This window comes from Brassica napus, chromosome A4, assembly GCF_020379485.1.
Source record: "Brassica napus cultivar Da-Ae chromosome A4, Da-Ae, whole genome shotgun sequence".
In the NCBI taxonomy this organism is placed as follows: Eukaryota; Viridiplantae; Streptophyta; class Magnoliopsida; order Brassicales; family Brassicaceae; genus Brassica; species Brassica napus.
This window is the reverse complement of record NC_063437.1, coordinates 19,079,187-19,104,868: the sequence shown is the minus strand read 5'-3', so window position 1 is coordinate 19,104,868 and position 25,682 is coordinate 19,079,187. Positions and strand designations below refer to the sequence as shown.

Below are 25,682 nucleotides of genomic sequence, written 5' to 3'. Positions count from 1 at the left end.
ACCAAACTCTAATAAAAATAGCCAGCACTCTCTTTTCATGATCATAACGTATCAACACCAAACTCTCTCCAACAAAGCTTTCATCCCTGCCTTTATAACCATTTCCTTTTAGTTGAATATTCTGCATCCACCACCTTTAATCTCAACAATCAACTGATTTTATTACCTGAAAGAGAGAGAGATGTCTAGCTCTGGTATGAATGGTGTTAAGAAGCAAATCAGCACAAGGCGTGTGGCAAATCCAGGAAAGGCAACAGTGCTTGCTCTTGGCAAGGCCTTCCCAAGCCAAGTGGTTCCTCAGGAGCATCTAGTGGAGGGCTTTCTACGTGACACCAAATGTGATGACCCCTTTATCAAAGAGAAGCTAGAACACTTGTGTAAAGCCTCTCACTCTCTTGTATTAGTTTCGTCTCTGCCCTCATTTAAATATTCTCTCTTACACTAATATTTTGTGTCGTAGGCAAAACCACAACTGTGAAGACCCGCTACACGGTGTTATCCCGAGAGATACTAGATAAGTACCCTGAGCTAACAACAGAAGGCTCACCAACAATCAAGCAAAGGCTAGAGATAGCGAACGAGGCCGTTGTGGAAATGGCACTTGAAGCAAGTTTGGGTTGCATCAAGGAATGGGGAAGGACAGTGGAAGACATCACTCACATCGTCTACGTTTCCTCAAGCGAGATCCGCTTACCCGGCGGCGACCTTTACCTCTCAGCCAAGCTAGGCCTAAAGAGCGACGTGAACAGAGTAATGCTTTACTTTCTAGGCTGCTACGGAGGCGTAACAGGCCTCCGTGTGGCCAAAGACATCGCTGAGAACAACCCCGGAAGCCGTGTTCTCCTCACAACCTCTGAAACCACCATCCTCGGGTTCCGTCCACCGAACAAAGCTCGCCCTTACGACCTGGTCGGGGCAGCTTTGTTCGGGGACGGTGCGGCTGCGGTGATCATAGGAGCAGACCCTTTACCCTCCGAAGCTCCTTTCATGGAGCTTCACTACGCTGTTCAGCAGTTTGTGCCTGGGACACAGACCGTGATCGACGGGAGGTTGACGGAGGAAGGGATTAACTTCAAGCTGGGACGAGATCTCCCTCAGAAGATAGAAGAGAACATTGAGGAGTTTTGCAAGAAGCTGATGGCGAAAGCTGGTGATGATTCTATTGAGTTTAATGACATGTTTTGGACCGTTCATCCGGGAGGGCCTGCGATTCTGAACCGTCTTGAGACGAAACTGAAGCTGGGGAGAGAGAAGCTGGAGTGCAGCAGAAGGGCGTTGGTGGATTATGGGAACGTGAGTAGTAACACTATATTGTATGTGATGGAGTATATGAGAGATGAGTTGAAGAAGAAAGGTGATGGTGCGCAAGAGTGGGGTCTTGGCTTAGCTTTTGGACCTGGTATCACCTTTGAAGGTCTTCTCCTCCGTAGCCTCGCATCTCCCTAATTTCGAATCTACCTCCTTGCAGAAAATAAAAGAATATCTATTATAAAATATTGTAATCAAAGTTATTATAAGACCATATAATCAATCCATAGTTTGTTGAATTTGATTTAACAGCGGCATGAAATGAGCATTGGTAAGAGAAAAAAAAAACATCTCTAGCATATGACTTATCTACTTGGAATCACAAAAAAAACAAACAAGAAGACACAACACTTAAACACATCAAAAAGACATGAACTCATCATGCATTGACTTGGTCATGTTCAGCAGTCACCAATGAGGGCAACATGTCTCGGTCAACATACTACTACGTTGTATCATTATTATGAGACTTAATATGTTTACAGCCAGGGTAGTTCTTTAGCCGTTTTGATAATTGATATATAGTATAGATTCATTAGCCAGCCCTTAAACGTGTTTTGTCACATTGCAGAAAAGAATATATATAATATTGTAAAAATTATAAGCCCATATAATCAATTCATATTTTGATGAATTTGATTTAACAGTAGCGTGAAATGAGCATTGTTTAAAAACACATGTCTCTAATTTGTAATAATAGTATTAACTATACTGTGTAGCATATGACTAGGAAGGAATGTTTGGAACAAGTCAAAGCAGCACCAAGTGTCATTAGCGCAATGACTCAACTACTTAGAACCACACAAACACCAAACCCATTATGTCCACTGAAAACAAGGGCTTGATCCACCTTTTTAACTCACTCACCAAACACTTACTTTAGACACACACATCAAAAAGCTATGGACTCATCATACACTGATCTTGTCATGTTCAACAGTCAAGGACAACACGATGAGGGCAACATGTCACGTCTACCATGGAAGAGGGAGAGATCGAACCATCTTAACTTGTCTCCAGACGAGGATGAAGAGCTTGCCAACTGTCTTGTGTTGCTGTCCAATTCAGGGAATGCTTACAAGAACGAGCGCAAAACCGTGAAAAAACAAAAAACCGCACATGTTTTCCAATGCAAAGGTTGCAAGAAAGTGTTTGCGTCGCATCAGGCATTGGGTGGACACAGGGCAAGCCACAAGAAAGTGAAAGGTTGTTTTGCTTCTCAAGATAAAAAAGCGGAGGAGGAAGAAGAGGAGGAATACAAAGAAGAAGAGGATGAGGAGGAGGAGGAGGAGGAGGACAAGCCTCACATCACCACCAGAAAGAGATCCAACGTTCACGAATGCACAATCTGCCATCGCGTATTCTCATCGGGACAAGCCTTGGGAGGTCACAAGAGATGTCACTGGTTAACACCTTCCACTAATTATCTTCGTATGAAGCCACTAAATGATTCTTCTACTCATCATCATCATTCTCAGCCGCTAGATCAACCATCTCTAGATCTCAACTTAGCTTGCGTTGATCCAACGGTCATGACTATCGGGCGAGATGGTGGTGGCAGCAATCACAATGCTACTACTTCATCTAATTCATGGCTAAAACTCGCTAGCGGTGACTGGTCTTAATGACCGATTGATTAATTAAGTTACCGATTACATATTCATATACTCGTATACAATTAACGTGCACTAATTAATTTTATAATGTTGTATGGATTTATATTATTAATATACACTTTACGCCATTTACAGTACTAGCTTTCAAAAGCTTTTCCATGGATGTATAGAAATTTACAGGACATCTCAATAATATTAGAGCATCTCTAGTCATGGAATATTTTAAATGAAGATTTTAATAATAAAAAAAATAACACTTCCGATGTATTTTAGTTTTGAGCAAATTAGCTCAATATACTAAAAGAAGTGGAATACCATAGAATGTGGGGAAAATGGTAATGATGGGGGGAAGCAAATTGAGGGAAAATAGAGTATAGAGTGCAAATAGAGTAAATGTTGTGTGTATGGAGTACAAATTCTCTTTAGTTTTTTACTTAAATTTTAAATTTTATTTAAATCTGATCAGTTAAAGAATGACACAATACATATATATATATATATATATATATATATTGGCTCCGAATGGTAACTGCGGATTGAGCGGTGCAGGACAAGCGGTTCAACAGCGGTGCAGTTTTAACAGTTACAAAAACGTATAGATATATGATATATTTAGAGATTTTTGTTACTATTAACTGCGGTGCGGGGCGGTTCGTAACATTCGAAGCGATTGTGTATTTTTTCACATCAGTGAGACAGTGATGCACATTGCTGTTTTGTGGATGTATAATAACCTTTCTTAGCAAAATGGAACTTGATTAGCGTATTAGCGTATTGATTAGCAAAAAAAGATAAAAAAAAAAGCTAATTAGTTAATTTCACAAATCCAACAGAACGGCGTCGTTTCACATCGTCTTCAACCTCACCACACTTTGGTCTAAATCAATCGACGATTTTTCGCCTCTATTCTTCTCCGTCAGCAATGGCTCGTGGTTCAGGACTCCACGCTTTGTTCGCCCCCAAGCCTCAACGGTAAATCTCTCTCTCTCTCTCCTTTCACCTTTCTCCACTCTCCACTCAATTCCACAAATCTAAAACTTCTCACCCTTTCCTTCTCCTCCTCACAGGACCAAATCAAAACTCGCCACGTCCCTCGCACGTGCCATAAACTCCTCAGACCAAGTCGAGTCATCACTCTCATCACTCCAACCCCTCTCCCTCTCCACAACCACCGTCCTCCAAACCCTCCGCCTCATCACCCACCCTCCCCGCGCTCTCCGCTTCTTCGACTACCTCTCCACCACCACCTCCTTCTCCCACACCCCCCACTCCTTCTTCCTCATGCTCCACCTCCTCTCCCAATCCCGCAGCCTCAACGCCGCCCGCAACTTCCTCTTCTCCATCGAGTCACGCTCCAACGGCTCCGTCAAGCTCCACCCTCGCTTCTTCAACACCCTCATCAAATCCTACGCCCACGCCGGCCTCCTCCACGAGTCTCTCTCCCTCTTCCACACCATGAAAGAAATGAGCATCACCCCTTCCCTCATCACCTTCAACACTCTCCTCTCTATCCTCCTCAAGCGCGGCAAAACCGGCATGGCCCTCGATCTCTTCCACCAGATGCGCCGCACCTACGGTGTCTCCCCGGACGCCTACACTTTCAACATCTTGATCAACGGGTTTTGTAAGAACTCTATGGTGGCCGAAGCCTTTAGAGTTTTTAAAGACATGAGATTTGATCCTGATCTTGTTACTTACAACACTATCATCGACGGGCTATGCAGAGCTGGGAAGGTTAATACAGCGCGTAACGTGTTGAATGGGATGGTTAAGAGAGGTGTGGTGGCCCCCAACGTTGTTAGTTACACGACTCTTGTGAGAGGGTACTGTATGAAGCACGAGGTTGATAAGGCTTTGGCTTTGTTTCGTGAGATTGATGAACCGAATGATGTGACTTTCAATACTCTGATCAAGGGTCTCTCCGAGGCTCGGAGGTTTGATGAGATCAAGGAGGTTCTGAGAGCTAGCAGCGCGTTTGCTCCGGATAGATGCACTTTTAATGTTCTGATCAAAGCTCATTGCGACGGTGGAGATTTGGATGAAGCCATGAAGGTGTTTGGAGAGATGGAGCGGCCTGATTCGGCTTCTTACAGTGTGTTGATTCGCGCTCTTTGCTTGAGACAGGAGTTTGGTAGAGCGGAGAGGCTGTTTGACGAGTTGTATGAGAAGGGAGTGTTGTTGGAGAAGGGTGGTTCGAAGCCTATTGCTGCGGCGTATAACCCGATGTTTGAGTACTTATGCGCCAACGGGAAGACGAAGCGAGCGGAGAGAGTTTTCAGGCAGCTGATGAAGATAGGAGCGCAGGATCCGGCGTCTTACGGGACTTTGATCATGGGACACTGCAGAGAAGGTGGTTTCAAAGGTGGTTACGAGCTGTTGGTTCTGATGCTGAGGAGGGAGTTTGTGCCTGATTTTGAAATCTATGAGTTGCTGATTGATGGGCTGTTGAAGACTGGTGAGGCTCTTCTCGCTCACGATGTCTTGGAAAGGATGATGAGGAGCTCTTATCTCCCCGTTGCAGCCACTTTCCATTGTGTACTTGAGGAGCTTGTTAGAAGAGGGTTTGCTAACGAGTGTTTTGAGTTGGTGAGGATAATGTTGGAGAAAGGAATAAGACAGAACGTTGATCTTTCGACGGATGTTGTCAGGTTGCTGTTTAGCAGTGGTCAGAAGGACAAGGCGTTTTTGGTTGTTAGGTTGGTTTATGAGAACGGTTATTTGGTTAAGATGGAGGAGTTGATTGATTTCCTCTGCGAGAATAGGAAGTTTGTTGATTCAGCTCACAGGCTTGTGGTGTTTTGTCTGGAGAATAATCAGATGATAGATATAAGCAGATGCAACAGAGTCGTAGAAGGACTGTGTAAGGTTAAGAGACACTCTGAAGCGTTTGGTTTGTATAATGAATTGGTGGAAATAGGAAAACACCAGGAGCTTAGCTGCCATGTGGTTTTGAGAAACGCCTTGGAGGCTGCTGGAAAGTTGGAAGAAGTTCGGTTTGTGTCAAAGAGGATGGCTGTGTCAGATGATTGCTCTGGACTAAAACAAAGGATATCATCTTGAAATTGGAGCAATATGTATAGAGAGTTTTGGCAGAGGCTTCCATTCAAGTCCCACATGAGCAAACTTGGAGACTGCTTCAGGGTTTAGTAGCTTTTTCGTTGTGCTTAATAACCATTTACAAAACATCCAGTTATCTGCTGCCATTTTACTTATTAGATCCAATTCTGAAACACAGGTCATATCCTGGATCAATGATATGAGAATCTAGTGCCCGACCAGGTCCTGTCTGAGTATACTTCGACAGTTACAGACATGAACACACAAGGTGGGTATAGTTTCAACTTTGACTTTATATTTTAGATTATTAAAGAAGCTACAGCTTTTGTTTTTCACTGATATGCTCTTTACTGTTTCAGTTTGCAGGATCCTGACTCCGTGAGTACTGAAGGGGAGAAGCATAAGCAACTATATCTTCAGCTTCTCATAGTTTTCCATGGCTTTCAATGTTAAGGAGAACCATATGATGATGTATTATTGTCATAATATTCAAAGATTTATGTTTCTGTTATCAAAAGATTGACATGCTAATAATACCATAAATCAAGCATTAAGAGGTTATATGTATGGGTCTCTTATGAATTCTTTGCTTTGGTTGTTGAAGATCATGTAGATAAACGCCTCTCAGCGTTTCCTTCTCTCCACTTGGAGATGTTTCCACATGCATCAAATTTTGATTTTTATATTGTAAAAGTTTCATTTATAATCATAGTTTCAACATTTTGTAAGATAAAAGTTTTATTATTTTGGTGTCAGTTTATATGATTTTGACACATAATTAATAATTAAACTTATGATTTCAACTCCAACCTAGAGATATTTTCATATGCATCAATTTGATTTTTCTATTATAAATGTTTGAAATGTAGTTTTATAAAATCTGTTAGTTTGTTACCAGCTTATTGTGACGTATTCTGCGTCACCAGTATGAAATGCGACAATTGCTTTATCAGTTAATTAATGTTTTGGATGAATCTATTTTTACCAACTTACTTTTTCATGAAATTATATTAATTATTAGAGATTAAAAATTCCCTGCAACTTAATTTGCTTTTCTGTTTAGCCTTTTTAATACATTTGGCTCAGTTTCCCATTAATATATACTTATATTATATGTACAGAGTCAATATTATTATTTATATTTTAATCTAAAGTTTACCGTAAGATTTGCATGTTAAAGTTAAGTAGGAGCAATTAACTAGATGTCATTTTCGAAAATTTGTAAGTTAGTGTTTAAATGCACCTAATATTTTTAGTAACAAAGGGTTTCAGAGTTAGATGATGTTAATGTTTGAATGCATGCACCTAATATTTTTAGTAAGAAAGGGTTTCAGAGTTAGATGATGTTAATGTCTAAACGCACGTAATATTTTTTAGTAACAAAGGGTTTCGGAGTTAGATGTGATAGGTTAGCCTCAGTCATAACTTAATGAAATTTTCTTTATTTTCCTGAAATATATTTATAACTTTATAAGAATATTTGTATCTTCATTTTGTAATACTTTTCTTTGTTCGAAATCTTTTGTTTTACTTGTTGCTGGTTCTTCATTTTCCCTTCATTATATATGTTAAGTTAGCTGTGAGCAAACAACAGAGTTCACCTAGGTTTTCTCACATATGCTCATTGTAAGCTTCAGTTGTTAAAATGAGAAACGTTTTTACTAAGTTCAAATCATGATTCAAACATTGATCAAGAGTGATTTTCTTCATTGAACAGATCACTAGAGCAAGTGTGCTCAGTTCAAAGAAGATAAGACTATGGAAGAAGCTGGAGAAAGTTCTGAGCCTCAGCTTGCTAATGTAAGTAAATGAATTACAAATTTACAATGGTTTGTTTTTTGTATATCAGCATGCTAAAAAGTTATATATCATACTTTATCGTGTGTGTGTGTGTGTGTGTGTTTCAAGGTACTTGTTGACATCCCCAATAAGCATCTACATGTACTCAATGAAATTATAAAGCTGGTTGATCCTGATTTGCAACCCTTAGTTGCCGATGTCCTACATATCGTGCCTAAGGAAATCTTACTAGACATGATAAGATTTACACCTGAATCTGAAATCAGAATTATCGAGTGTCTTAGCAAAGAAAATGGAAGTACCAAACGCGTGAGATACGCATCTTGGATGAAACGTCAGGTACTACTACATTTATCTTAGTTTCTCAAAAATAAAAGAGGTGTAGCTAATGTATGTAATAAAAAAAATGTGAATCGTCGGGTCAATTGCAGCTCATCCCGGAGTTCTTGAAGGGGTTAAAGTGGAAAGATCTTATGGGAGCAGTGGTAGATCAAAAGGAACATGGTAAGATCTAACATGTAACATTACTCTTGTGCTTGCCTTAGTTTGGTGAGTGGTGATGAAAAACACTTGGTTCTGTTTGTAGATGTGTGCTGGGCTATCGTGGTGGCTGAACTAATCCGGGCTTTGAGACAGATTGATGGACGTGACGCAGACGTGAATATAAGATATTCAGCACAGGAGCTGATTGACTTTGTAGACCCTGAGCAACGAAGAGTGGAGCGCAAGAAAGAACACTATTGCTACCCCTTGAATCTCACCAAAGGTTTTGAGTACGTTATGAAGAATGGCATTCAGAGAGAAGAAGACAGGCCCTTCAGTGGGTGTCCTAGAGATGTTCCTGATCACACTCCGTCGTCTCAGCTCGGATATATCAAAGACTTTGTAAGGCTCAAAACAATCGACGAGGTCCTTATCCAGCTTAAAAAACATCCCATTGGAGCAGCTTTGGCCATTTTTCAACCTGAATACAAAAATATTGGGAAAAAGGTGAGAGTCATTTGTTTTCCACGTATGCTTGCTTCTTGAATAGATATATACATATTTAATATACTAACCTTTAATGTGATCGTGTGTGCTAAAGATATATCGTGGCCCTGTCAGTCAAGATTCTAAATTACGATATATGCATGCGGTTTCTCTAGTGGATGTGGGTGAAGAAAACGGGGAGAAGTATGTTCTTGCCAGAACAAGCCATGGAGATGATTTCGGAGATGGTGGCTACATAAAGATCTCACTAGAAATTGTCCTAGTCTACATACCCACACCTGGAGAAGATGTTGACGAGACGGCTAAGAAATATTTTAGCAAGCCAAGATCACTTCTTGGAAGGTTCAGCTATCCAAGATTATTGACAGAGGCTGAGGAGGAGATACAAAAGAAGATCCATCAAGACAAGCAATTTTCCTGCGATGAAATGGAGCTTTGAAGTATTGTTTGATTGGATAACTGTGATATTTCGAACAAGTCCACTATGGTTATTAGTTATTACAGACGATTCTGAATTGTGATTTTGGTTTAATGACTTACAATATGCTTTTAAAAGATTTTAGAATTGGGGAAAAGAAAAATAACTCTCAAACATTCAAACCAATTAAGTGGTAGCTTCAGATAATATAACACATCTCAGGATTATTTTAACATAGGCAAAGATCAATTAAATACAAGGAAAAAAGGACCGTCTATCTCTCTCTAGTTGTCGATCCAACATTTAACTTGAAGGCTCATGTGCTGTGGTATTCCATCTGTTGTCCGCCTTATTATGCCTCTGCACTCAAGACCCCCACAAGACGTGAAACTCATGTAGAAAGTTGCATTCTTTGACCTGAGCTTCTTACTCGACTCTACATCTTCCCTTGTTCGTACCACAACTTTCTTCATCTTCACCGGCAAATAAGCGCTCTGCAAGAAAAGAAAACAAACATTGTTAAAAAAAAAAAAGAGTGTCGTACACTATGCTTTTTTATTTATCCTCACTTACAAGGTCCATTGCCCACTTGGAGAATAATACAAGTTCAGCATACAGATAAAGCCATTCGTTGTCTAGGAGATCCGATTCCTTCACCTGCACTTATGGCACTAGTAGTTAAAACCATGGGACTCATGGGTATTGTGGCTTATAAATTCAAAAGTAACAAACAAACAACTAACCTCATAGTATTGTAGCTGCTTATCACTTGCTGTAAGAGCATCATCATCTAGCCAAGAGATATCATCTTTATAGAACTCGTCTACGGCATCGTGGTCCCACAGTGTAGTTTCTTCTTTAGTTCCTATAAAGATTTTGACTCTTTCATAATTTTAAAAATTCAACATAACCCATAAAAAAAAAAAAAAAAAAAAAAAAAAGATTACCTTTGATTCTACACACTTTAGTGACCAATCTCAAGCTCTCGTTGTTCTTTGTAGCAGCATCCCAGACAGAGGTTAGGAAAGTAAGAGGTGAATCATTCAACGGATCCATCGCTTCAACCGTTATATAGTACGTAATGAATGAAACAAACTCTTCGTTGGCTTTCTGTACACTCTTAAACTGTAAATTCGTCCCCTACACAAACAAAAAAAAAAAAAAAATTGAGTCTTTAAGTCTACTCCAAACAAGCCAACAACACCAAGAGAGAGAGAGTTAGTAACCTTGTCAAAGTTGTGGCAATGGAGTCCCACCTTGCTCAACATTACGGTGGAAGGAGTTGATCCACTTGAGAATAACTTTTCATAGACAGGGAAAAAATCAACATCGAATCCCTACGCCACCCCCAAAAAAAAAAAAATTCAAAAGCTTAGTAAAGGAGCAAACTTTTCGTAGAACCCATAAGAGGAAAAGGCGTAAAGGTTCGGAATTTACTTACGCCGGACTCGACGACTTGTTTTCGAAACCTCTCACGTTCCACCGGATCGATCTCATCCTCGTCGGAATCTGAAAACGTTGTAGATAAGGAGTAGTCTACGATCGGTGGTGGTGGAGGAGGTTGGTCCAGCCACAGCTTGGCCTCGTCCAACATACAGTCGTACATTGTTTCAAACCCTACAAGATGACGAACGAACAGAACAGAACAGAACAGAACAGAGAGATATTTATATGAGGGGGTGGTTTTGTGATTATAACTTGTTTTCTTTTTCTTTTCACTCCCCTATACTTCCATATCTTCGTAAATAGACCCCGCTTCTTTTCTAAATCTCGTCAATATTAATTGTAAAGTAATTTCTTACAAATTATTGTTTCATTCATTCTCAAAAAAGAGAGGATGATATGACTTTGTGAAAATTATTACGATTCATTATTAAACATACATAGAAAATCTAAAACATTGATCTTTTAGAAACAAGCAAAAAAATGTTAGAAAATGCATTATTTAGAAATGGGGGAAGTAGGGAGTATATATGAAAATTCTAATACAGAAAATATTTATGGTGTAGTTTCTAAAGATTATCTATATTAGGGCTATACAATATGGTAAAACCGAATCGTACCGAACCGAACTAAACCGAAATAGACAATATGGTTTGGTTTTGGTATATACCATATAAACCGAATGGATATAATTTTATAAAAACTGTAGGATTTGGATATTGTTTGGTATATAACCGATTAAACCGAATAAACCGAACAAAACCGATTAAAAGTAGAAACATGTAAATATGTATTTATTTTATAACAATACATGAAAATCTATTTGTTACGTAAGTTAAATTTGTGTTAATAACTATTACCATAATTTTATAGTAATAAAAAACCGTAATTTGTAAAACACTTGAACTATAACTAAATAACAATACATCGCAATTCAAACATCTTATTTTCTAAGTCTTTTTTGATCTTTTTGATTTATTTTAGTCTTCACTAAATTAATATGAAAATTATAAATTTGATGGACAATAACTAATAGAAAATTTTCAATTGAAAAAACATGACTTTAATGAACACTAAATATGGAAGAGTGAAAGACTAACATGACTTTAACCAAACTTTTCTTTCATGTTTCTGTTTTGTTTCATATTTTTATTTTCAAAATTTCAAGCTTTGATTTTAGTTATAGAATTGATTATTTTATTTGATGGTAGAAGCATTTTTACTTTTTTGTTCGTTTATTTGAACATGTAATATATTTTTAATAAATGATTGTGTTGACAATATAACTCTAAAATTCATATAATATGATCTCAAACAAAATAATTATGTTTTTTGGTATAAAACCGAATAAACCAAAAACCGACGGTATATAAACCGAACCGAACCGAAGTAAATATGGATTTAGAATGGTAGTTATATTTTACTAACCGAAATACCAAAAACCGAAAAAAAAACCGAACCGATATCCGGATTGAACACCCCTATATGTTTATCATCTTATTAATTCTCAAGAAAAAAAAAAGATAAGATGATATCACTTGGTAAACGTTATGTTATATGAACATTATGTCTGTCACTAAAGTACGAAATAGCATCATTGTTTCTGCTGAACAAATTTAGAGAGATGAAAGAATAACTCGAACATAAGTACATAAAGAGTTTTATTGAACGTAAAGAGTTTTTTTTTTTTATGTATGATTGATTCTGAGAGCTTTAACATTTCTCGTAGATCACAATCTGTGAGATCATACAATCTTTTATTCCTTTGGTTGGCTCCTAACTAGGTCTACATGTAACTGGATATAGTCTATTTTCTTTAAGCTAGATGCTTTACCAATCTACAGCTCAAGCTTCTTCTCGTTTTCAATGGCTTTCAATGTAAAGCAGAACCATATTATGATGTATTATGTCATATATTCAAAAACATGTATGCTTCTGTTTTTTGGTATAAAACCGAATAAACCGAAAACCGTTTTCAGTTTTTTGGTAAAATCTTAAATTTATACCATTTTCAGATTTTAAATGTTGGTTACAACTTATTATGCAAGAAACTAAAACAACCAAAACTCTACGTTGTTTTAGTTTCTTGCATAATAAGTTGTAACCAACATTTAAAATCCGAAAATGGTATAAATTTAACATTTTACCAAAAAAAATGTATGCTTCTGTTATCAAAAGATTCACATTCTAATGGCTTATGATACCATAAATCAAGCACTAAGAGGGTATATGTATGGTATGGGTCTCTTATGACTTCTTTGCTTTGGTTGTTGAAGAGCATGTAGATGAACGCCTCTCAGCGTTTCTGTCTTTCCATCGAACAGCCAAACGCTACTGTTCTGTTCTGTATTTTCGTCTCGGACTTTTTCTCAGATCGAAACGCGTGGAGCACAAGTAACACTAAACCAAATATAGCCCACTGGGTAGGCTTTATTTAATGTATTTTCTACAATTACTTATATCATCTATACATATTATACTAGGGTCGGCCCGCCCTACGGACGGGATATTAGTTAATTTGATATCCACTAAATGCTCGAGTTGAAATTTGTCTTAAGATTCAAGAATTTGGTTATCTGTTATGTCTTACTTATTAGTATGCAGTGGTATAGTTGTTTTTCGATTATTCTTGCTTTGGTATTGTATCAAATTAACTAATTGTCCAACTCATAATTATAGATGTACAAATGTGAATTTGTGATAAAGTTTGATGACAATACTGTTTTTTTTTTTAATTCTTATTCATAGCGGAGTGTGCATGTGTCAAAAAGAGGCCTATAACAACTTTTATGTTTTTGTGTATGGATTTTAAATATATATTATTTTGTATAATGCATACTTGCTCTACAACATTTGCTTGTAGACTAAAAAAAATGTTTTCTATATTTTTAAAAGAGAAAATATTTAGTCTAGAATATAACATGCACATATGTATTGACTATATATAGAAGTTGGGTGTTATTTTAAAATGACATATGTATAGAGATTTTTCAACTATTACTTCACTGGCACAAAACATTTATAACTGTAAATACCTTCTTTTAAAAGCAAAACTAATAAAAGCGTGTACAACAAATGTATTTTGATATATATTATATGCATCAAGTTATAAAGGTTGGAAACATTGCAAAACTGTTTGGAGTAAAGTTTTTAACTTCACGATCTTCATCTTGACGTCAGTTCAGTGTCGGCCCTGGCCACAAGTAGAAGAAGCATGGGCTTCCAGCTGACACGATAATAAGTATTTTCGCGGCCACATATTTACAAAAAATGACTTTAGCCTAGTGGTTCTAAGAGAAATTACCAGTGCTAGAGGTGCTGGGTTCAATTACCCTTAACTGCATTCATTTATTTTGGCCCTAAATATAAAATGAAACACGTGTCACTCCCAGAATGCACGATTTGATGACGTGGCTTCACGGGAGAGAGGCGAACATTTCTTTATATATATAGATTGTGTCAATCTGAAAATTTTGGTTAAAAAAATATTGTATAGAAAGAATAACATAAACTCAATTAATACCTCTCTCTTATTTCTCTTTCTAATTTATTAACATGATTTTAATACAAAATTAGTAGCTTAACTTCTTTTTTTTTTTGTAACTGAATGATGCATTATAAAATAAAGGCCTCGGACTCAAGTTAACCCAAAGTTGGACTTACAGATAGAGACCTACTAAAGGCTCTTTTGGCTAGCCGACCGGCTTCCTCATTGTGATCATGAGAGATAGAAGAAAAAGAGATATCGACAAGAACAGAGGTGATCCTTTGGATATCTTTGACGATACCAAAAATCTTCTTGATCTGGATGTCGTTGTTAATTGCTCTTATGAGCGTTTGATTGTCAGACACCATCCTGATCTTGGTCAGATTCAAGTTTACTGCTGCGGTGATGCCCAATCGAAGGGCTAGGGCTTCTGCGACTAGAGGCGTGCTGACGAAGTCCTGAGGAGCTGCTCCTTTGTGGATTTGCTGATTCGGTAGTCCTGTGATTATCCATCCCTCCCAAGCCCACCTTGTTGGTGTCCTTACTCCAAGCTGCATCCGTTTTGCATATTGCTATGGCTTCCGTTGAGTTCTGCATCGCTTTCTGCTGGCTTGTGTCAGGTGAGGACTTTTTAATCTGATTGATTGAACTTTGAGCGCTATTCCACTCTTTAGCTAGACTGAGTCCTTTTGTTGCTACTTCCTTTACCGTTAACGTTTTTTGTTCAAAAATTCGCAGGTTACGAGCAGTCCAGAGGACCCAACAGATCCAGGGGAGAATGTTTCATGTGATTCCTGCTGGTGGGAGACAGATGACTTTCTTGAATTTCACCATTAGTTCCTTGAAGTCCGAGATCGTAGCTATGTGAGCTATTCCATGGAGAGATATCAGCTTCCAGACCTTCTGAGCAAAAGGACAGTGGAGAAAAATATGGATGGCTGCTTTTTTCTCTTTGCATCTGATATATAGACCTTCCGCTTGAATGCCCCTACTTTATAGGTTTTCTCCTAATGGAAGGTTTTTTGGATGATAGACCATAAGAAAATCTTCATCTTGGGAGAGCATACATTGGACCAGACGTCCTTGATCCAATCCAGTTCGAGAGCTGCAGGGGTCTGAGGTAAACTCACTTTTTTTGTGCTGTGTTGTATCCTAATTAGTAGCTTAACTTAAGGTTTCATTTTAACCTAAAAGTGTTTGCATATTCATCAAAGAATGTTCTAGAGATGTTGATGACCACACTCCGCTCAGCTCGAAAAAATCACATACTTTGCAAGGCTCGAGATAATCAACGATGCCCTTATCCAGCTTAGAAGACATCCCATTGGAGTAGCTTTGGGAATTTTTCACCCCGAGTGTGCCAGAGATATATAGTGGTCATGACAGTCAAGATTCTAAATTATAATATATGCATGCCGTTTCTCTAGTGGAGGTGTGAAGAAAACTATGTTCTGAAATGGCAAGATCAATTAAATACATAAAGGACAATATCTCTCTATTTGTCGATCCAACAGTTAACTTGAAGGCTCATGTGTTGTGGTCTTCCATCAGTCGTCCGCCTTATTATGCCCCTGCACTCGAGACCCCCACAGGCCGTGAAACTCATGTAGAAAGTTGCATTTTTTGACCTGAGCTTCTTACTCGTCTCTACATCTTCCCTTGTTCGTACCACTACTTTCTTCATCTTCACCGGCAAATAAGCGCTCTGCGAGAAAGAAAAAAAATACAAACATTGTTAAATGACAAATACAAACATTCTCTATGCTTAATTGTTTTTTTTTTCCTCACTCACAAGGTCAGTTTCCCACTTGGAGAACATTACAACTTCAGCATATAGTTGAAGCCATTCATTGTCTCGCAGATCCGATTCCTTCACCTGCACTTAAGACACTAGTAGTTAAAATAAAACCATGGGATTCATTGCTGCTAAACAGACCAGATAAGAACAAACCTAACCTCATAGTATTGCAGCTTATCACTTCCTGTAAGAGCATCATCCTCTAGCCACGAGATATCATCTTTATAGAACTCGTCTACAGCACCGTGATCCCACCGAGAAGTTTCTTTTTCGGTTCCTACGGTTCAACATAACCATTAACACCCCTACAAACACTCACAAGAGCAATCTCACATCCTAATTATTTTACCTTTGATTCTGCACACTTTAGTGATAAATCTCGAGCTCTCGTTGCTCTTTGTAGCAGCATCCCACACACAGGTCTGGAAAGTAACAGGTGAACCACTGAACGGATCCATCGCTTCAACCGTTATATAGTACATAGTAAATGAAGCAAACTCCTCATTGGCTTTCTGTACACTCCTGAATTGTAAATTCGTCCCCTACACAACAAAAAAAATTGAGTCTTTTTCTTTTTTTTTAAGTTTTATCCCCAAACAAACAAACAAGAGAGAGAGAGTTAGTAACCTTGTCAAAGTTGTAGCAATGGAGTCCCACCTTGCTCAACATTACAGTGGAAGGAGTGGATCCAGATTGGTCTAAGCTTCCATACACAGGGAAGAAGTCAACATCGAACCCCTACGCCCAAAAATTCAAAATCTTAGTAAAGCAGCAAACTTTTAATAGAACCCATGAGAGGAAAAGGCGTAAAGGTTCGGAATTTAACTTACGCCGGACTCGACGACCTGTTTTCGATACTTCTCGCGTTCCACCGGATCGATCTCTTCCTCGTCGGAATCTGAAAACGTTGTGGGTAAGGAATAGTCTACGATCGGTAGTGGTGGTGGAGGTTCGAGCTTCCTCTTACGATGCGGAGGTTCGTCCAGCCACAGCTTGGCCTCATCCAACATACAGTCGTACATTGTTTCGAACCCTAAAAGATGATCGGAAGAAGACGGACGAACAGAGAGATTTTATTTATACGAGGGGTGGTTTTGTGATTCCACTCTTTTCTTTTCACTCCCTATACTTTTTATCTCTTTTCAAATATACCCCACTTCTTTTCTAAATCTCTTAAATATTATTTCTTTCCCTTTTGAAAAGTTATGTTTAAAAAAAATTGTTTTAAAAATATTTTGATTTGGAAAATAGATCATTATAAAAACAATGCATTAATAATCAAGATTTAATATATTTTAAAATGTGCCAAAAATATATATATGTGAAAATTCTAAAAACAGAAAGTATTTGTGGTGTAATTTCTAAGATTATCTATATGTTTATCATCTTATTAATTCTCAAGAAAAAAAAAAGATAAGATGATATCACTTAGTGAAAATTATGTTATATGAACGTTATGTATGTTACTAAAGTACAAAATAGCATATTAGTATGAACAATTGTCAATAATAACACTTTTTGAGTTTTTATTTCAAAAATAGTACTAAAAGGAGGAAGTCACAAACATGACATTCATTAAAAAGTAAAATATTCATAATATTTTTGGTTTAAAATTAAATAAACAAACAAAATAAATAAATTAAAAAATTAAAAAATTAAAAAAAAGAAAAATTCGAAACTTTTTTTTATTTTTTTTTCAATTTTTTTTTTATAATTCAAAAATAATTTTTGAAACTGTTTTTTAAATTTTTTAATATTTATTTTCTATTTTATAAAATTTTAAACTCTAATTCCAAAATCCAATCCTCTTTAACTCTAAACCCTAAGGTTTGAAGATATAAGTGTATATTTACTTTTTTTAATGAACATGTTAGTTTAGGAAAGTTTTGTGCTATCCTAATCTTTTTCTCTATTAGTATTATTATTAAACGTAAAGAGTTTTTTTTGTATAGATATTCCAAATTGAAAAAGAATGTGCAAATGTTTAAAGCTTTAGAGGGAAACAACCACATATGCATAACAAAGTTTCAAAGATCAATACAGTTTCTAATAACAAAATTGACAATAAATGAAAACAAAAACATGATCCAACAAAAGATGATTACTTGGGGAATAAGTAACTCGAAACATGTACAAAATAGCATTCATAACCCCCACCACTTGTCTCTCTATGAGTGTTCTTCTTTTCTGGAACAATGACCAAAAACAAAACTTTACCACCCTTACAGAAACCAACATGTTGTCTTCATGACACCATTGATTAGCTTTTTTCATATATATAGAGATCTTGTCCCAAGTCTCATGCGCCATTGATTGAGTTATCAGAGTGAACTCCGTTGCTATCTATCTTCCCGTTCACTTGAGCCCTTGGTCTCTAAAACAAACATAACAAAACAAAGAGCATTAAAGATCAGATTGTGTGATTGGTTCAGGTTACACAAGAGGCGCAGATGCTTACCCAGTCAGCAGGATCAACACCGTTCCCATTCAACAGCTTGTGGTTCTCTTCTTTCGTTCTGTCCTTCGAGATCACCGGGAGCAACACCGTAGTCCGGTCTGGTAACTCTGTAGTACAAACATTTCAACAAAAAGATATGAGAAACCAAGTTCTCTGCCAAGTGTTTCACTTCTGTTAAGAAGGGTTTGTCTGAGATCAAACCTGGCAGTTTCTTGTCTAGACAGAACACCACCAAGTTCACAGTATACCATGCAACAACGACATCGACAGTGTAATGTTTACGGGAGGCAATGATCAAGAGGCTCTGCACGAAAGCAGTGAGCCACCCAAACAGCTTTATGAACCTGAGACATAGTATAAACATAAGAGTAATGCAGTGATGACTTTTTCAATTGTAGTTTGCCAAAGGAGTTTGTACCTTTTGGTACCGTACTTCTGGTAAGTAAGGACAAAGACAAGCGTGAAGATCATATGCGATGAGAAAATCAGGTCTCCACATCCGTACATCACCCCATGAGCTGATGAGATAACATGAGAACCATAAGCAAAAGAAATAATATGTGCGTAAGGAAAGAGAATGTAGACTCACGGTTAATCTCGAGAACTTCAAGAGGGTTTTTAGGCCATGGCATCCTGGCAACTTTAGAGCCCTGTAGCAAAAAAGTGGGACACACATATAAGCTTTAGTTGTTGATTGGACACATGAGACCTTCTGTAAAGAATCTCAGTTGCTTTATACCTCACGACAGTGGTAGTTTGGGCCAGGAAGCTGAGTTGAATAGAATGTTATAACTCGGAGAAACTGGCATGCCTGTAAACAGAAACATAGATAAAGTCAAAATTTGAGAAGAAGACAGAGTAAGAAGACAGGGGCACACTTACAACTAAGAATGCAAGAACTCTGCACCAAATCAAGACGGTGTATATCTTTTTGCTTTTCAGTATGAATGGATGGAAAGTCCACTGCAATAAAAGGTACAAAAGAGTATCAATATCGAAAGTCCAGTGAAGAAACTATGAATGTTGCAAGACTCACCAGGAAAAAAGAAAGAAATACACTAGTGAACACGGTTTCACTTATGTAGCTTCTCTCTTGACCAAGCTCCTATACAATTGAAAACCAAAGCTAATAAGACATCTACTCCCATCTGATGAATTAGCATATATAATGAGATGTCTGAGACAAACCGGAAGAAGAAAGAAGCCAAGATCCTGGAGAGTCGGACCAGGGCGATGAATATAATGAACTCCTTTAGCAGCTAAACCATGAATATACTGCACATAACATACCACCATATTCACAAAGTGTCAAACCAAACACAAACTAAAGACACTAACACACAAAAAAAAGCAAAGGTGTGCGTTTAAATTAAATAGACAAAAAAAAATAAAAGCAAAAGCTTTGTCTCTCAAAAGTTACCATGTATAACAACAAAACCCATTGGTCATCATTAAAGCTTTCAATCTGAATCTGAATTAAATTAAAAACTGAAAAAAAAAACAACAAAAAAGGTATCAAATTTTCAAACCTGACAGATAATACCAGCGACAAGGTACTTCCAGTTCTCAGCGAGGAGTCCGATCTCCGTCGTTATCTCCGAGCAAAATCTCTTCCACAGCTATTCACAATAAAACGAATCAGACAATGAAATTGAATAACCCAGAAGCTGAATTAGAAGATTTACAAACGAACGAACCTTGGAAGATTCGCGACGAATGTAAAGCGTCATCTCTTATTCTTGTGTTCGTGTGACGATCAGTCACATACTAGTTCATCACCCAAATCCAAAGACTCAGCCTTCTCGATATAAATTGTCAGTCTCGAGCTCCTCGAAGGAGAAAGGTTTGATTTTTAGGCGAACCCAGATTCCGATTCAGGAAAGGTCAACGATCTGTACGGTCAATCCAAGATCTGAGATGCAATGAAGGAACAGAGAGAGAGAGAGAGATGGAAGATGAAGAAAATAGATTTCCTGAAGCAGAATCTGAGAAGCCAACCCAAGCCCTAGATTGATATTTTATAAAGCGCAGGAGAGAGTTCAACACGGAGAAACGGTTGAATTGTAAATTGAATTTAAAAAAAAAACAAAATAATATTCAACTTTGCAAAAGAAAAAAATAAATTTCTTCATACGAATGATAAAAATATAGTCGAAAAAGACTAATATAATATTTTCTTTCTTTCGTATATATGTATTTTTATTGTGTGTTTTAAATCTTTTTAGTTGAAACTAAACTTTTAACATTTTCCGACATCTTTTATTTATGAATCTATCAGATTGATTAGTAGAACTAGAACAAATGGTAACTATAGGATTTCCTATTAAATTTTTGGTTGTATTTATCTGTGATTTTACTATTCATGTGTTGGCTATAAATTTAACTATTGATGGAAGTTTAACTGATCTACAACACTTTTCAAATTTTAGCTACCACGTTGTATGATATCAATTTTTTAACTGAACTTTGAAGACAGATAATATTAATGATACGTTTTATCCTTACTCTCTTTATTATTTTGTATCTAATTTATTCAAGTCAAAAACATAGTAGTGTATGTTTGTACGTTCCCCCCAGTTGTCTTAGTTTTAATTATTTTAAAACCGAAGTAACTAAAATATATTTTAAGGAAAATGTGAAAATGTATATAAAAATACTTCCAAGTATTCTTTTGAGGGTTTTTGAACAAAACAAAAGAATATGCTAGGAAACCAAAAAAATAGTGGTGTTCTTTAAAAAAAAAAACAAAGAGAGATATATGTTTGAAAAGTCTTCTTTTTTGCCAATAATGTAAGAAAAGTCATAAAAGTCTCCTTATGAAATAATTCAATACTGAAAGTCAGTCTATCAATCGTCCCATTAAGTTTTGGTGTTCCACATATCATTTTCTAGAACTGTTCGTTACTCCTAACATTTTGCCGTTATTGTTTTGTAGTCTTTACCCTCGTTTTGCTATTCTAAAAAGTTATTTTACCTGGTAATGATTGTTGAGTCATACTGAATGTATGATTCATGTGTCTTTACCCTATTTTCTTATCATAATGAATGATTCATGTGTTTTTTTTTCACGCATGCATGAGGCTATTTTTCAAAAAAAAAAATTATTACTCAAAAACACTTTTTATAGAACAGGAAATAACATCTAGCTATAGATGATGGATGATTCCATCACTAATATTACTATATCAATTATGAATTTATGATAATTCTTGATAGGAAACTTCTATCGCTCAATATTTAATATTTTCAGAAGTCGGACAAGTCTTCTTTTTTTTTTTTGAAAGAGATTTTATCAATAAAACTAAAAAGCAGTCAATGGTCATGAGATGAAGAACCACACCAACACCAACCGTTATTGACGCTTTATTTTAAAATTCCAAAGGTGATGTCTTGTGATTAGAGCTAGTAGTGGCCAATTTGAATCTTAATTAACATATAAAAATACTTAATATACAAGGTTAAAATATTAATTAAGGATTAATACCACAGGTGGTGGGATATGATTCGGAAGAGCATGTGGGTAAGTAGGGTAAAGCAGCGAAGCATGTCTGTCAAATAAGATTTCTATCCTCACATGCTTAGTTGAGTTGTCTCTCTATCCTCAATACTTTTTCTAATAGCGTATCTTGCTCTCCTAGGCTGTCTAAAACTATGGTGTCTTATGATAACTATTTTGTTCTAATTAAATTCTTTTTTCCCATTATTTTCAATGTAAAATAAACATCTTTTTATAATCCCATGTTGAAAAGATAATTTTGTTAGACTATGATGACTTTTTTTTTGTTAAAAGATCTGAAGATGTTGAAAATATAAAAATGTATTTTCACTATATTTTTATACATTGCGCAAATTCTAAACAATTCTGCCAAATATATTTCTTAATTACAGTTGTATTAAAGCACAACCCAACATAGTCTCTAGCTCAGCCAGCTAAGCCAAATGATTGTCACTAGACCCGACCTATTGGAGAAACAGGTGGGTTTGATGCGTACTTGGTTGATGTTACTCTCTTCAACACTGCTTCCTCTTCTTCCTCTTCACACCAGTTCTGGTGACTGCTTACTGCCAATGCAATAAAGAAAGCTTCCAAGAGAGAAACCGATGATCCGAACTCAACTGAGTGGAGTTCATCGTCGTGTCTCACCATTTTGAATACTGGCTCATCTCTTTCCTGTAAGAGTTCCAAGTGTTAACAATGAATCACACTTAAGAGATTTGAACAGAACAACTTACCTGATCACCAAACAGTTGAAAGCTGGAGACAGGTTTACACTTTGTATGATGATCATTAGAGAGGACACGGAGTTTGCAACCAATGTCCCAACCACCACAGTCGCATGATCCACCAGATTCCCACCGGTCAATCAACTTCAGAGGGGCGTTACTGTCTTTAGGAAGCGTGTGAGATCCACTAGGGAGTATAACAGTAGTTGTTGAGTTCTGCTTCTGACTCCTGTTTCTTGTCTGAACAATAGCTGCTGCAAGCTCTTCGTTTGTCTCAACACTTAACAAAACAGATTCTGTTCTGTGGGTTGCTGAATCCGTATTAGTCTTCATTTGACCGATGATTGTATGTACAAACGGATGATCATTCCTGTTGCGGCCTAACCAGTTCCCACTCTTGTTCTTTACCTCTTTGACTGAATACAATGTGTAATACTTTCTAGAAGAATCTAAACTCTTCATGGTGGCAGCAAGAACGTTGTTGTCAACCACAAACTGATATAAACTGATACCTTTTCTCAAAGTGAACTGCAAAAGAGCGTGTGATCTTGTGTTGGAAGGTTTCGAAGGATCTTGTAACGTGACATTCTTGTGTTTCATTACAGGACCTGATCTTGTTCTGCTGTGACCATTTGGTTTTGTTATGGCCGAGTTGTTGAATGTCAACGGACCTGATTTAGCTGAAGCATGAGATGCGCTTGAGAACACAGGACCAGATGATGAGCTTTCTTTACTACTGAAACTTCTTCTCATTTGACTGAAACTAAACCGGCGGTTGGGAGGAGAAGCATGTCTTTCTCTTTTAGATGTCACAGACAAGCTTGCTTTCTCTGAAGACTTTTGGTTCATTTCCATTACATTAACCGGACTTGAACATTGGCCTAGGACATCATCTTGTCTTCCATTTAGATCCAGTCTTTTAACAACCCCGGTTGCTAAATCTAGTTCCAACGAACCTGTGTATGATGAAGCATCTTTGGTTCCCTCTGATGCACTATCCTTCCGTTTCTCTAACTGTTGCCAATCCAAAACTCCAAAACTCAGCGCCTTTACGCGGCGATCTTCAGCTCTTTGGAGATACCTTGGAGGATCCAACATATCGCGCTTCACCAACTCTTTAGAGGCTCTTTGTTGCCTCATTATAGTGATGTAATCACTTGAAACCTCAAAGTAATGGTTCTATATTGCATTCAAGAGTACTAATGCAAATCTTGAGACTAAGCACACTGCAACAATAAGACAGAGAACATGAGGAAAGTGCACTGTGACCACTAGAGAGTAGAGAGACACACAATAATTGAGTTGAAACAGTTTTGATACTTTGGACTCAAATCTTAGCAAGCTCAACAGTATGGTGTAGAATTGGGGAAGGATTCTGAATAGTTCTTGGAAGAAATAACTCACACGGAAAGAATTGTTGTCAGATCTAAGCAAAACCTTGGAGAATCAACAACTTTTTGTTACCAATGGATCATTCAAAGTGTGAAAGCAAACGAAATTCACACTTTCCCTTTTCATTTTTTTTTCTCGCTCCGACCAAACAATAGCAAGAGAGAGAGGGATGTAGGAGAAATTAAAGTGGAAGCTAGGGACCCACTTACCAAGAAAGATTCAGGCGGATCGGTGCGAAAGTTGCGCGGAGACAAAGATAACAGAGAGACTGACAGAGAGAGGTGGCGCCAAATCAAGAGGCGGATGACGAAGGAAGATGGAAGTATAGATTCGGACCGAAGTAAAGTACTTAAACACAGCCACTGAAGTCCAAACAGATTCTGTGTCTGACTCTAATAGTTTCAGTTACTTTCATTTAAGGAAAAAAGTTTCTCAGCTACACCATGTTTAGTATAATATGGTACAAACCATCCAGAGTTTAGAAATGTGTCGAAACCTACACGATGTATATGATAATACATGCCACATATACGACGTTAATAAAAACATGGTGCCAACATCATAACAAGGTTTAATTGATTTTAGCTTAAATAATTAGGGTCAGAGCGTAATTTCTTAAAGTTAAACTCCAATTAACAAAACCCGACCCGACCCGTTCGATAAACCCGACCCACACTTAACCATTTCCCCCAAATCGATTTCATTAGGGTTCTAAACAAGAAAAAATTCGGAATTTCGAAAAGAGAGTGAGAGATTCGTCAGAGACAAAGAGAGATTGCAGAGACATAGAGAGAGATCGATTCAGTTTCGGCGACGAATCCGGATGTGGTAATTGAAGGTCTCACCAGGTGAGAAGATAATGGCGGGCGAAGATTTTGCCTTCTATCAACAGAAAATACCTGGTTACTATCTAGGAATCGGTATCAGAAACGAACAAGTCGGTTCTGTGCATTCGGTTCATTCACCTTATTTCTTCCTTGATGAAAATGTTCTTCCCATTGGATCTGCAGTGTTTGCTGCCTTAGCCGAGATGTATATACAAGACCATCAAAATCAAACCAAGTCTGGACAATGAAGAAGTCTTACGACCCATGGAAACTGAATCGATCTCTCTCTCTGTCTCTGCAATCTCTCTTTGTCTCTGACGAATCTCTCACTCTCTTTTCAAAATTCCCAATTTTTTTCTTGTTTAGAACCCTAATGAAATCGATTTGGGGGAAATGGTTAAGTGTGGGTCGGGTTTATCGAACGGGTCGGGTCGGGTTTTGTTAATTGGAGTTTAACTTTAAGAAATTACGCTCTGGCCCCAATTATTTAAGCTAAAATCAATTAAACCTCGTTATGATGTTGGCACCATATTTTTATTAACGTCGTATATGTGACATGTATTATCATATATTTCGTATAGGTTTCGACACATTTCTAAACTCTGGATGGTTTGCACCATATTATACTAAACATGCTGTAGCTGAGAAACTTTTTTCCTTCATTTAATGTGCTTCTTTAATGATTTTTATTATTCAACACGTCACTTACATTGGCTATACGGCTAATCCTTCGGTTAAATATTTCAATTTGAGCTAATTACCAAAATATCGGTAATAATGTCTTATTCTTTCTTTTTATATTTTCTGTTCTTTATTTTCCAACTAATCTAAATTATTTTATCAATTACCCATTTTATTTGAGTA

General features: G+C 37.2%; 8 protein-coding genes across 11 annotated transcripts; 4 read left to right on the top strand and 4 right to left on the bottom strand.

Annotated features, from left to right (window-relative positions):
- The first annotated feature begins 106 nt into the window (after window positions 1-106).
- LOC106447419 (type III polyketide synthase A-like) lies at window positions 107-1,552 on the top strand. The gene is made up of 2 exons (XM_013889337.3): window positions 107-377; window positions 461-1,552. Exons 1-2 carry the CDS (start codon window positions 182-184, stop codon window positions 1,444-1,446), a joined length of 1,182 nt encoding a protein of 393 aa, XP_013744791.2. The 5' UTR covers window positions 107-181; the 3' UTR covers window positions 1,447-1,552.
- A 118-nt stretch (window positions 1,553-1,670) lies between these two features.
- On the top strand, window positions 1,671-3,052 carry LOC106450251 (zinc finger protein ZAT2-like). The gene has a single exon (XM_048778596.1). The coding sequence runs from the start codon at window positions 2,211-2,213 to the stop codon at window positions 2,931-2,933; it is 723 nt and encodes a 240-aa protein (XP_048634553.1). The 5' UTR covers window positions 1,671-2,210; the 3' UTR covers window positions 2,934-3,052.
- Window positions 3,053-3,743: 691 nt separating this feature from the next.
- On the top strand, window positions 3,744-6,746 carry LOC106447417 (pentatricopeptide repeat-containing protein At1g02060, chloroplastic). Its single transcript, XM_048778595.1, has 4 exons — window positions 3,744-3,896; window positions 3,992-6,065; window positions 6,160-6,249; window positions 6,341-6,746. Exons 1-2 carry the CDS (start codon window positions 3,847-3,849, stop codon window positions 5,982-5,984), a joined length of 2,043 nt encoding a protein of 680 aa, XP_048634552.1. The 5' UTR covers window positions 3,744-3,846; the 3' UTR covers window positions 5,985-6,065; window positions 6,160-6,249; window positions 6,341-6,746.
- Window positions 6,747-7,739: 993 nt separating this feature from the next.
- On the top strand, window positions 7,740-9,210 carry LOC125608239 (cathepsin L-like proteinase). The gene is made up of 5 exons (XM_048778232.1): window positions 7,740-7,781; window positions 7,890-8,120; window positions 8,213-8,285; window positions 8,368-8,771; window positions 8,866-9,210. Exons 1-5 carry the CDS (start codon window positions 7,740-7,742, stop codon window positions 9,208-9,210), a joined length of 1,095 nt encoding a protein of 364 aa, XP_048634189.1.
- A 142-nt stretch (window positions 9,211-9,352) lies between these two features.
- On the bottom strand, window positions 9,353-10,864 carry LOC125608334 (UPF0725 protein At4g29550-like). Its single transcript, XM_048778594.1, has 6 exons — window positions 10,631-10,864; window positions 10,416-10,526; window positions 10,137-10,329; window positions 9,933-10,054; window positions 9,763-9,846; window positions 9,353-9,683 (listed from the first exon to the last, which is right to left on the bottom strand). The coding sequence occupies exons 1-6, from the start codon at window positions 10,793-10,795 to the stop codon at window positions 9,474-9,476; spliced, it is 885 nt and encodes a 294-aa protein (XP_048634551.1). The 5' UTR covers window positions 10,796-10,864; the 3' UTR covers window positions 9,353-9,473.
- A 4,635-nt stretch (window positions 10,865-15,499) lies between these two features.
- LOC111215279 (UPF0725 protein At2g20620-like) lies at window positions 15,500-16,999 on the bottom strand. Of its 2 annotated transcripts, none has more exons than XM_048778592.1 (6): window positions 16,748-16,999; window positions 16,545-16,655; window positions 16,267-16,459; window positions 16,076-16,194; window positions 15,912-15,995; window positions 15,500-15,824 (listed from the first exon to the last, which is right to left on the bottom strand). In XM_048778592.1, the coding sequence occupies exons 1-6, from the start codon at window positions 16,937-16,939 to the stop codon at window positions 15,615-15,617; spliced, it is 909 nt and encodes a 302-aa protein (XP_048634549.1). In that variant the 5' UTR covers window positions 16,940-16,999; the 3' UTR covers window positions 15,500-15,614. The 2 variants fall into 2 exon arrangements, with proteins under 2 accessions (XP_048634549.1, XP_048634550.1); XM_048778593.1 differs by having other exon boundaries at window positions 16,575-16,655.
- Window positions 17,000-17,879: 880 nt separating this feature from the next.
- LOC106447416 (phosphatidylinositol:ceramide inositolphosphotransferase 2) lies at window positions 17,880-20,462 on the bottom strand. The gene is made up of 11 exons (XM_013889332.3): window positions 20,073-20,462; window positions 19,905-19,994; window positions 19,564-19,650; window positions 19,412-19,480; window positions 19,258-19,338; window positions 19,115-19,186; window positions 18,965-19,025; window positions 18,794-18,893; window positions 18,577-18,719; window positions 18,376-18,482; window positions 17,880-18,291 (listed from the first exon to the last, which is right to left on the bottom strand). Exons 1-11 carry the CDS (start codon window positions 20,103-20,105, stop codon window positions 18,217-18,219), a joined length of 918 nt encoding a protein of 305 aa, XP_013744786.1. The 5' UTR covers window positions 20,106-20,462; the 3' UTR covers window positions 17,880-18,216.
- Window positions 20,463-22,174: 1,712 nt separating this feature from the next.
- Window positions 22,175-24,406, bottom strand: LOC106447415. 3 transcript variants are annotated; one of them, XM_013889329.3, is made up of 3 exons: window positions 24,201-24,406; window positions 22,609-23,825; window positions 22,175-22,546 (listed from the first exon to the last, which is right to left on the bottom strand). In XM_013889329.3, exons 2-3 carry the CDS (start codon window positions 23,737-23,739, stop codon window positions 22,325-22,327), a joined length of 1,353 nt encoding a protein of 450 aa, XP_013744783.2. In that variant the 5' UTR covers window positions 23,740-23,825; window positions 24,201-24,406; the 3' UTR covers window positions 22,175-22,324. The 3 variants fall into 3 exon arrangements, with proteins under 3 accessions (XP_013744783.2, XP_013744784.2, XP_013744785.2); XM_013889330.3 differs by lacking the exon at window positions 24,201-24,406 and adding an exon at window positions 23,920-24,168; XM_013889331.3 differs by lacking the exon at window positions 24,201-24,406 and adding an exon at window positions 24,004-24,164.
- Window positions 24,407-25,682: the final 1,276 nt, after the last annotated feature.

Excerpts from the sequence above, each read along its gene's own strand:
- LOC106450251 (XM_048778596.1), top strand. The coding sequence starts at position 2,211 with ATGGACTCATCATACACTGATCTTGTCATGTTCAACAGTCAAGGACAA.
- LOC106447419 (XM_013889337.3), top strand. The coding sequence starts at position 182 with ATGTCTAGCTCTGGTATGAATGGTGTTAAGAAGCAAATCAGCACAAGG. Across the intron at positions 378-460 it reads AGAGAAGCTAGAACACTTGT|GCAAAACCACAACTGTGAAG; the intron begins GTAAAGCCTCTC and ends TTTGTGTCGTAG.
- LOC111215279 (XM_048778592.1), bottom strand. The coding sequence starts at position 16,939 with ATGTACGACTGTATGTTGGATGAGGCCAAGCTGTGGCTGGACGAACCT. Across the intron at positions 16,195-16,266 it reads TAAAGTGTGCAGAATCAAAG|GAACCGAAAAAGAAACTTCT; the intron begins GTAAAATAATTA and ends GTTGAACCGTAG. Across the intron at positions 15,996-16,075 it reads ATAAGCTGCAATACTATGAG|GTGAAGGAATCGGATCTGCG; the intron begins GTTAGGTTTGTT and ends TCTTAAGTGCAG.
- LOC125608334 (XM_048778594.1), bottom strand. The coding sequence starts at position 10,795 with ATGTACGACTGTATGTTGGACGAGGCCAAGCTGTGGCTGGACCAACCT. Across the intron at positions 10,527-10,630 it reads AACAAGTCGTCGAGTCCGGC|GGATTCGATGTTGATTTTTT; the intron begins GTAAGTAAATTC and ends GGGGTGGCGTAG. Across the intron at positions 10,055-10,136 it reads TAAAGTGTGTAGAATCAAAG|GAACTAAAGAAGAAACTACA; the intron begins GTAATCTTTTTT and ends AAATCTTTATAG.
- LOC106447415 (XM_013889329.3), bottom strand. The coding sequence starts at position 23,739 with ATGAGGCAACAAAGAGCCTCTAAAGAGTTGGTGAAGCGCGATATGTTG. Across the intron at positions 22,547-22,608 it reads TTCAACTGTTTGGTGATCAG|GAAAGAGATGAGCCAGTATT; the intron begins GTAAGTTGTTCT and ends GAACTCTTACAG.
- LOC125608239 (XM_048778232.1), top strand. The coding sequence starts at position 7,740 with ATGGAAGAAGCTGGAGAAAGTTCTGAGCCTCAGCTTGCTAAT. Across the intron at positions 7,782-7,889 it reads CTGAGCCTCAGCTTGCTAAT|GTACTTGTTGACATCCCCAA; the intron begins GTAAGTAAATGA and ends GTGTGTTTCAAG. Across the intron at positions 8,772-8,865 it reads ACAAAAATATTGGGAAAAAG|ATATATCGTGGCCCTGTCAG; the intron begins GTGAGAGTCATT and ends TGTGTGCTAAAG.
- LOC106447416 (XM_013889332.3), bottom strand. The coding sequence starts at position 20,105 with ATGACGCTTTACATTCGTCGCGAATCTTCCAAG. Across the intron at positions 19,481-19,563 it reads TTGGCTTCTTTCTTCTTCCG|GAGCTTGGTCAAGAGAGAAG; the intron begins GTTTGTCTCAGA and ends TCAATTGTATAG. Across the intron at positions 18,483-18,576 it reads TCTAGACAAGAAACTGCCAG|AGTTACCAGACCGGACTACG; the intron begins GTTTGATCTCAG and ends TTTGTACTACAG.
- LOC106447417 (XM_048778595.1), top strand. The coding sequence starts at position 3,847 with ATGGCTCGTGGTTCAGGACTCCACGCTTTGTTCGCCCCCAAGCCTCAA. Across the intron at positions 3,897-3,991 it reads TTCGCCCCCAAGCCTCAACG|GACCAAATCAAAACTCGCCA; the intron begins GTAAATCTCTCT and ends TCCTCCTCACAG.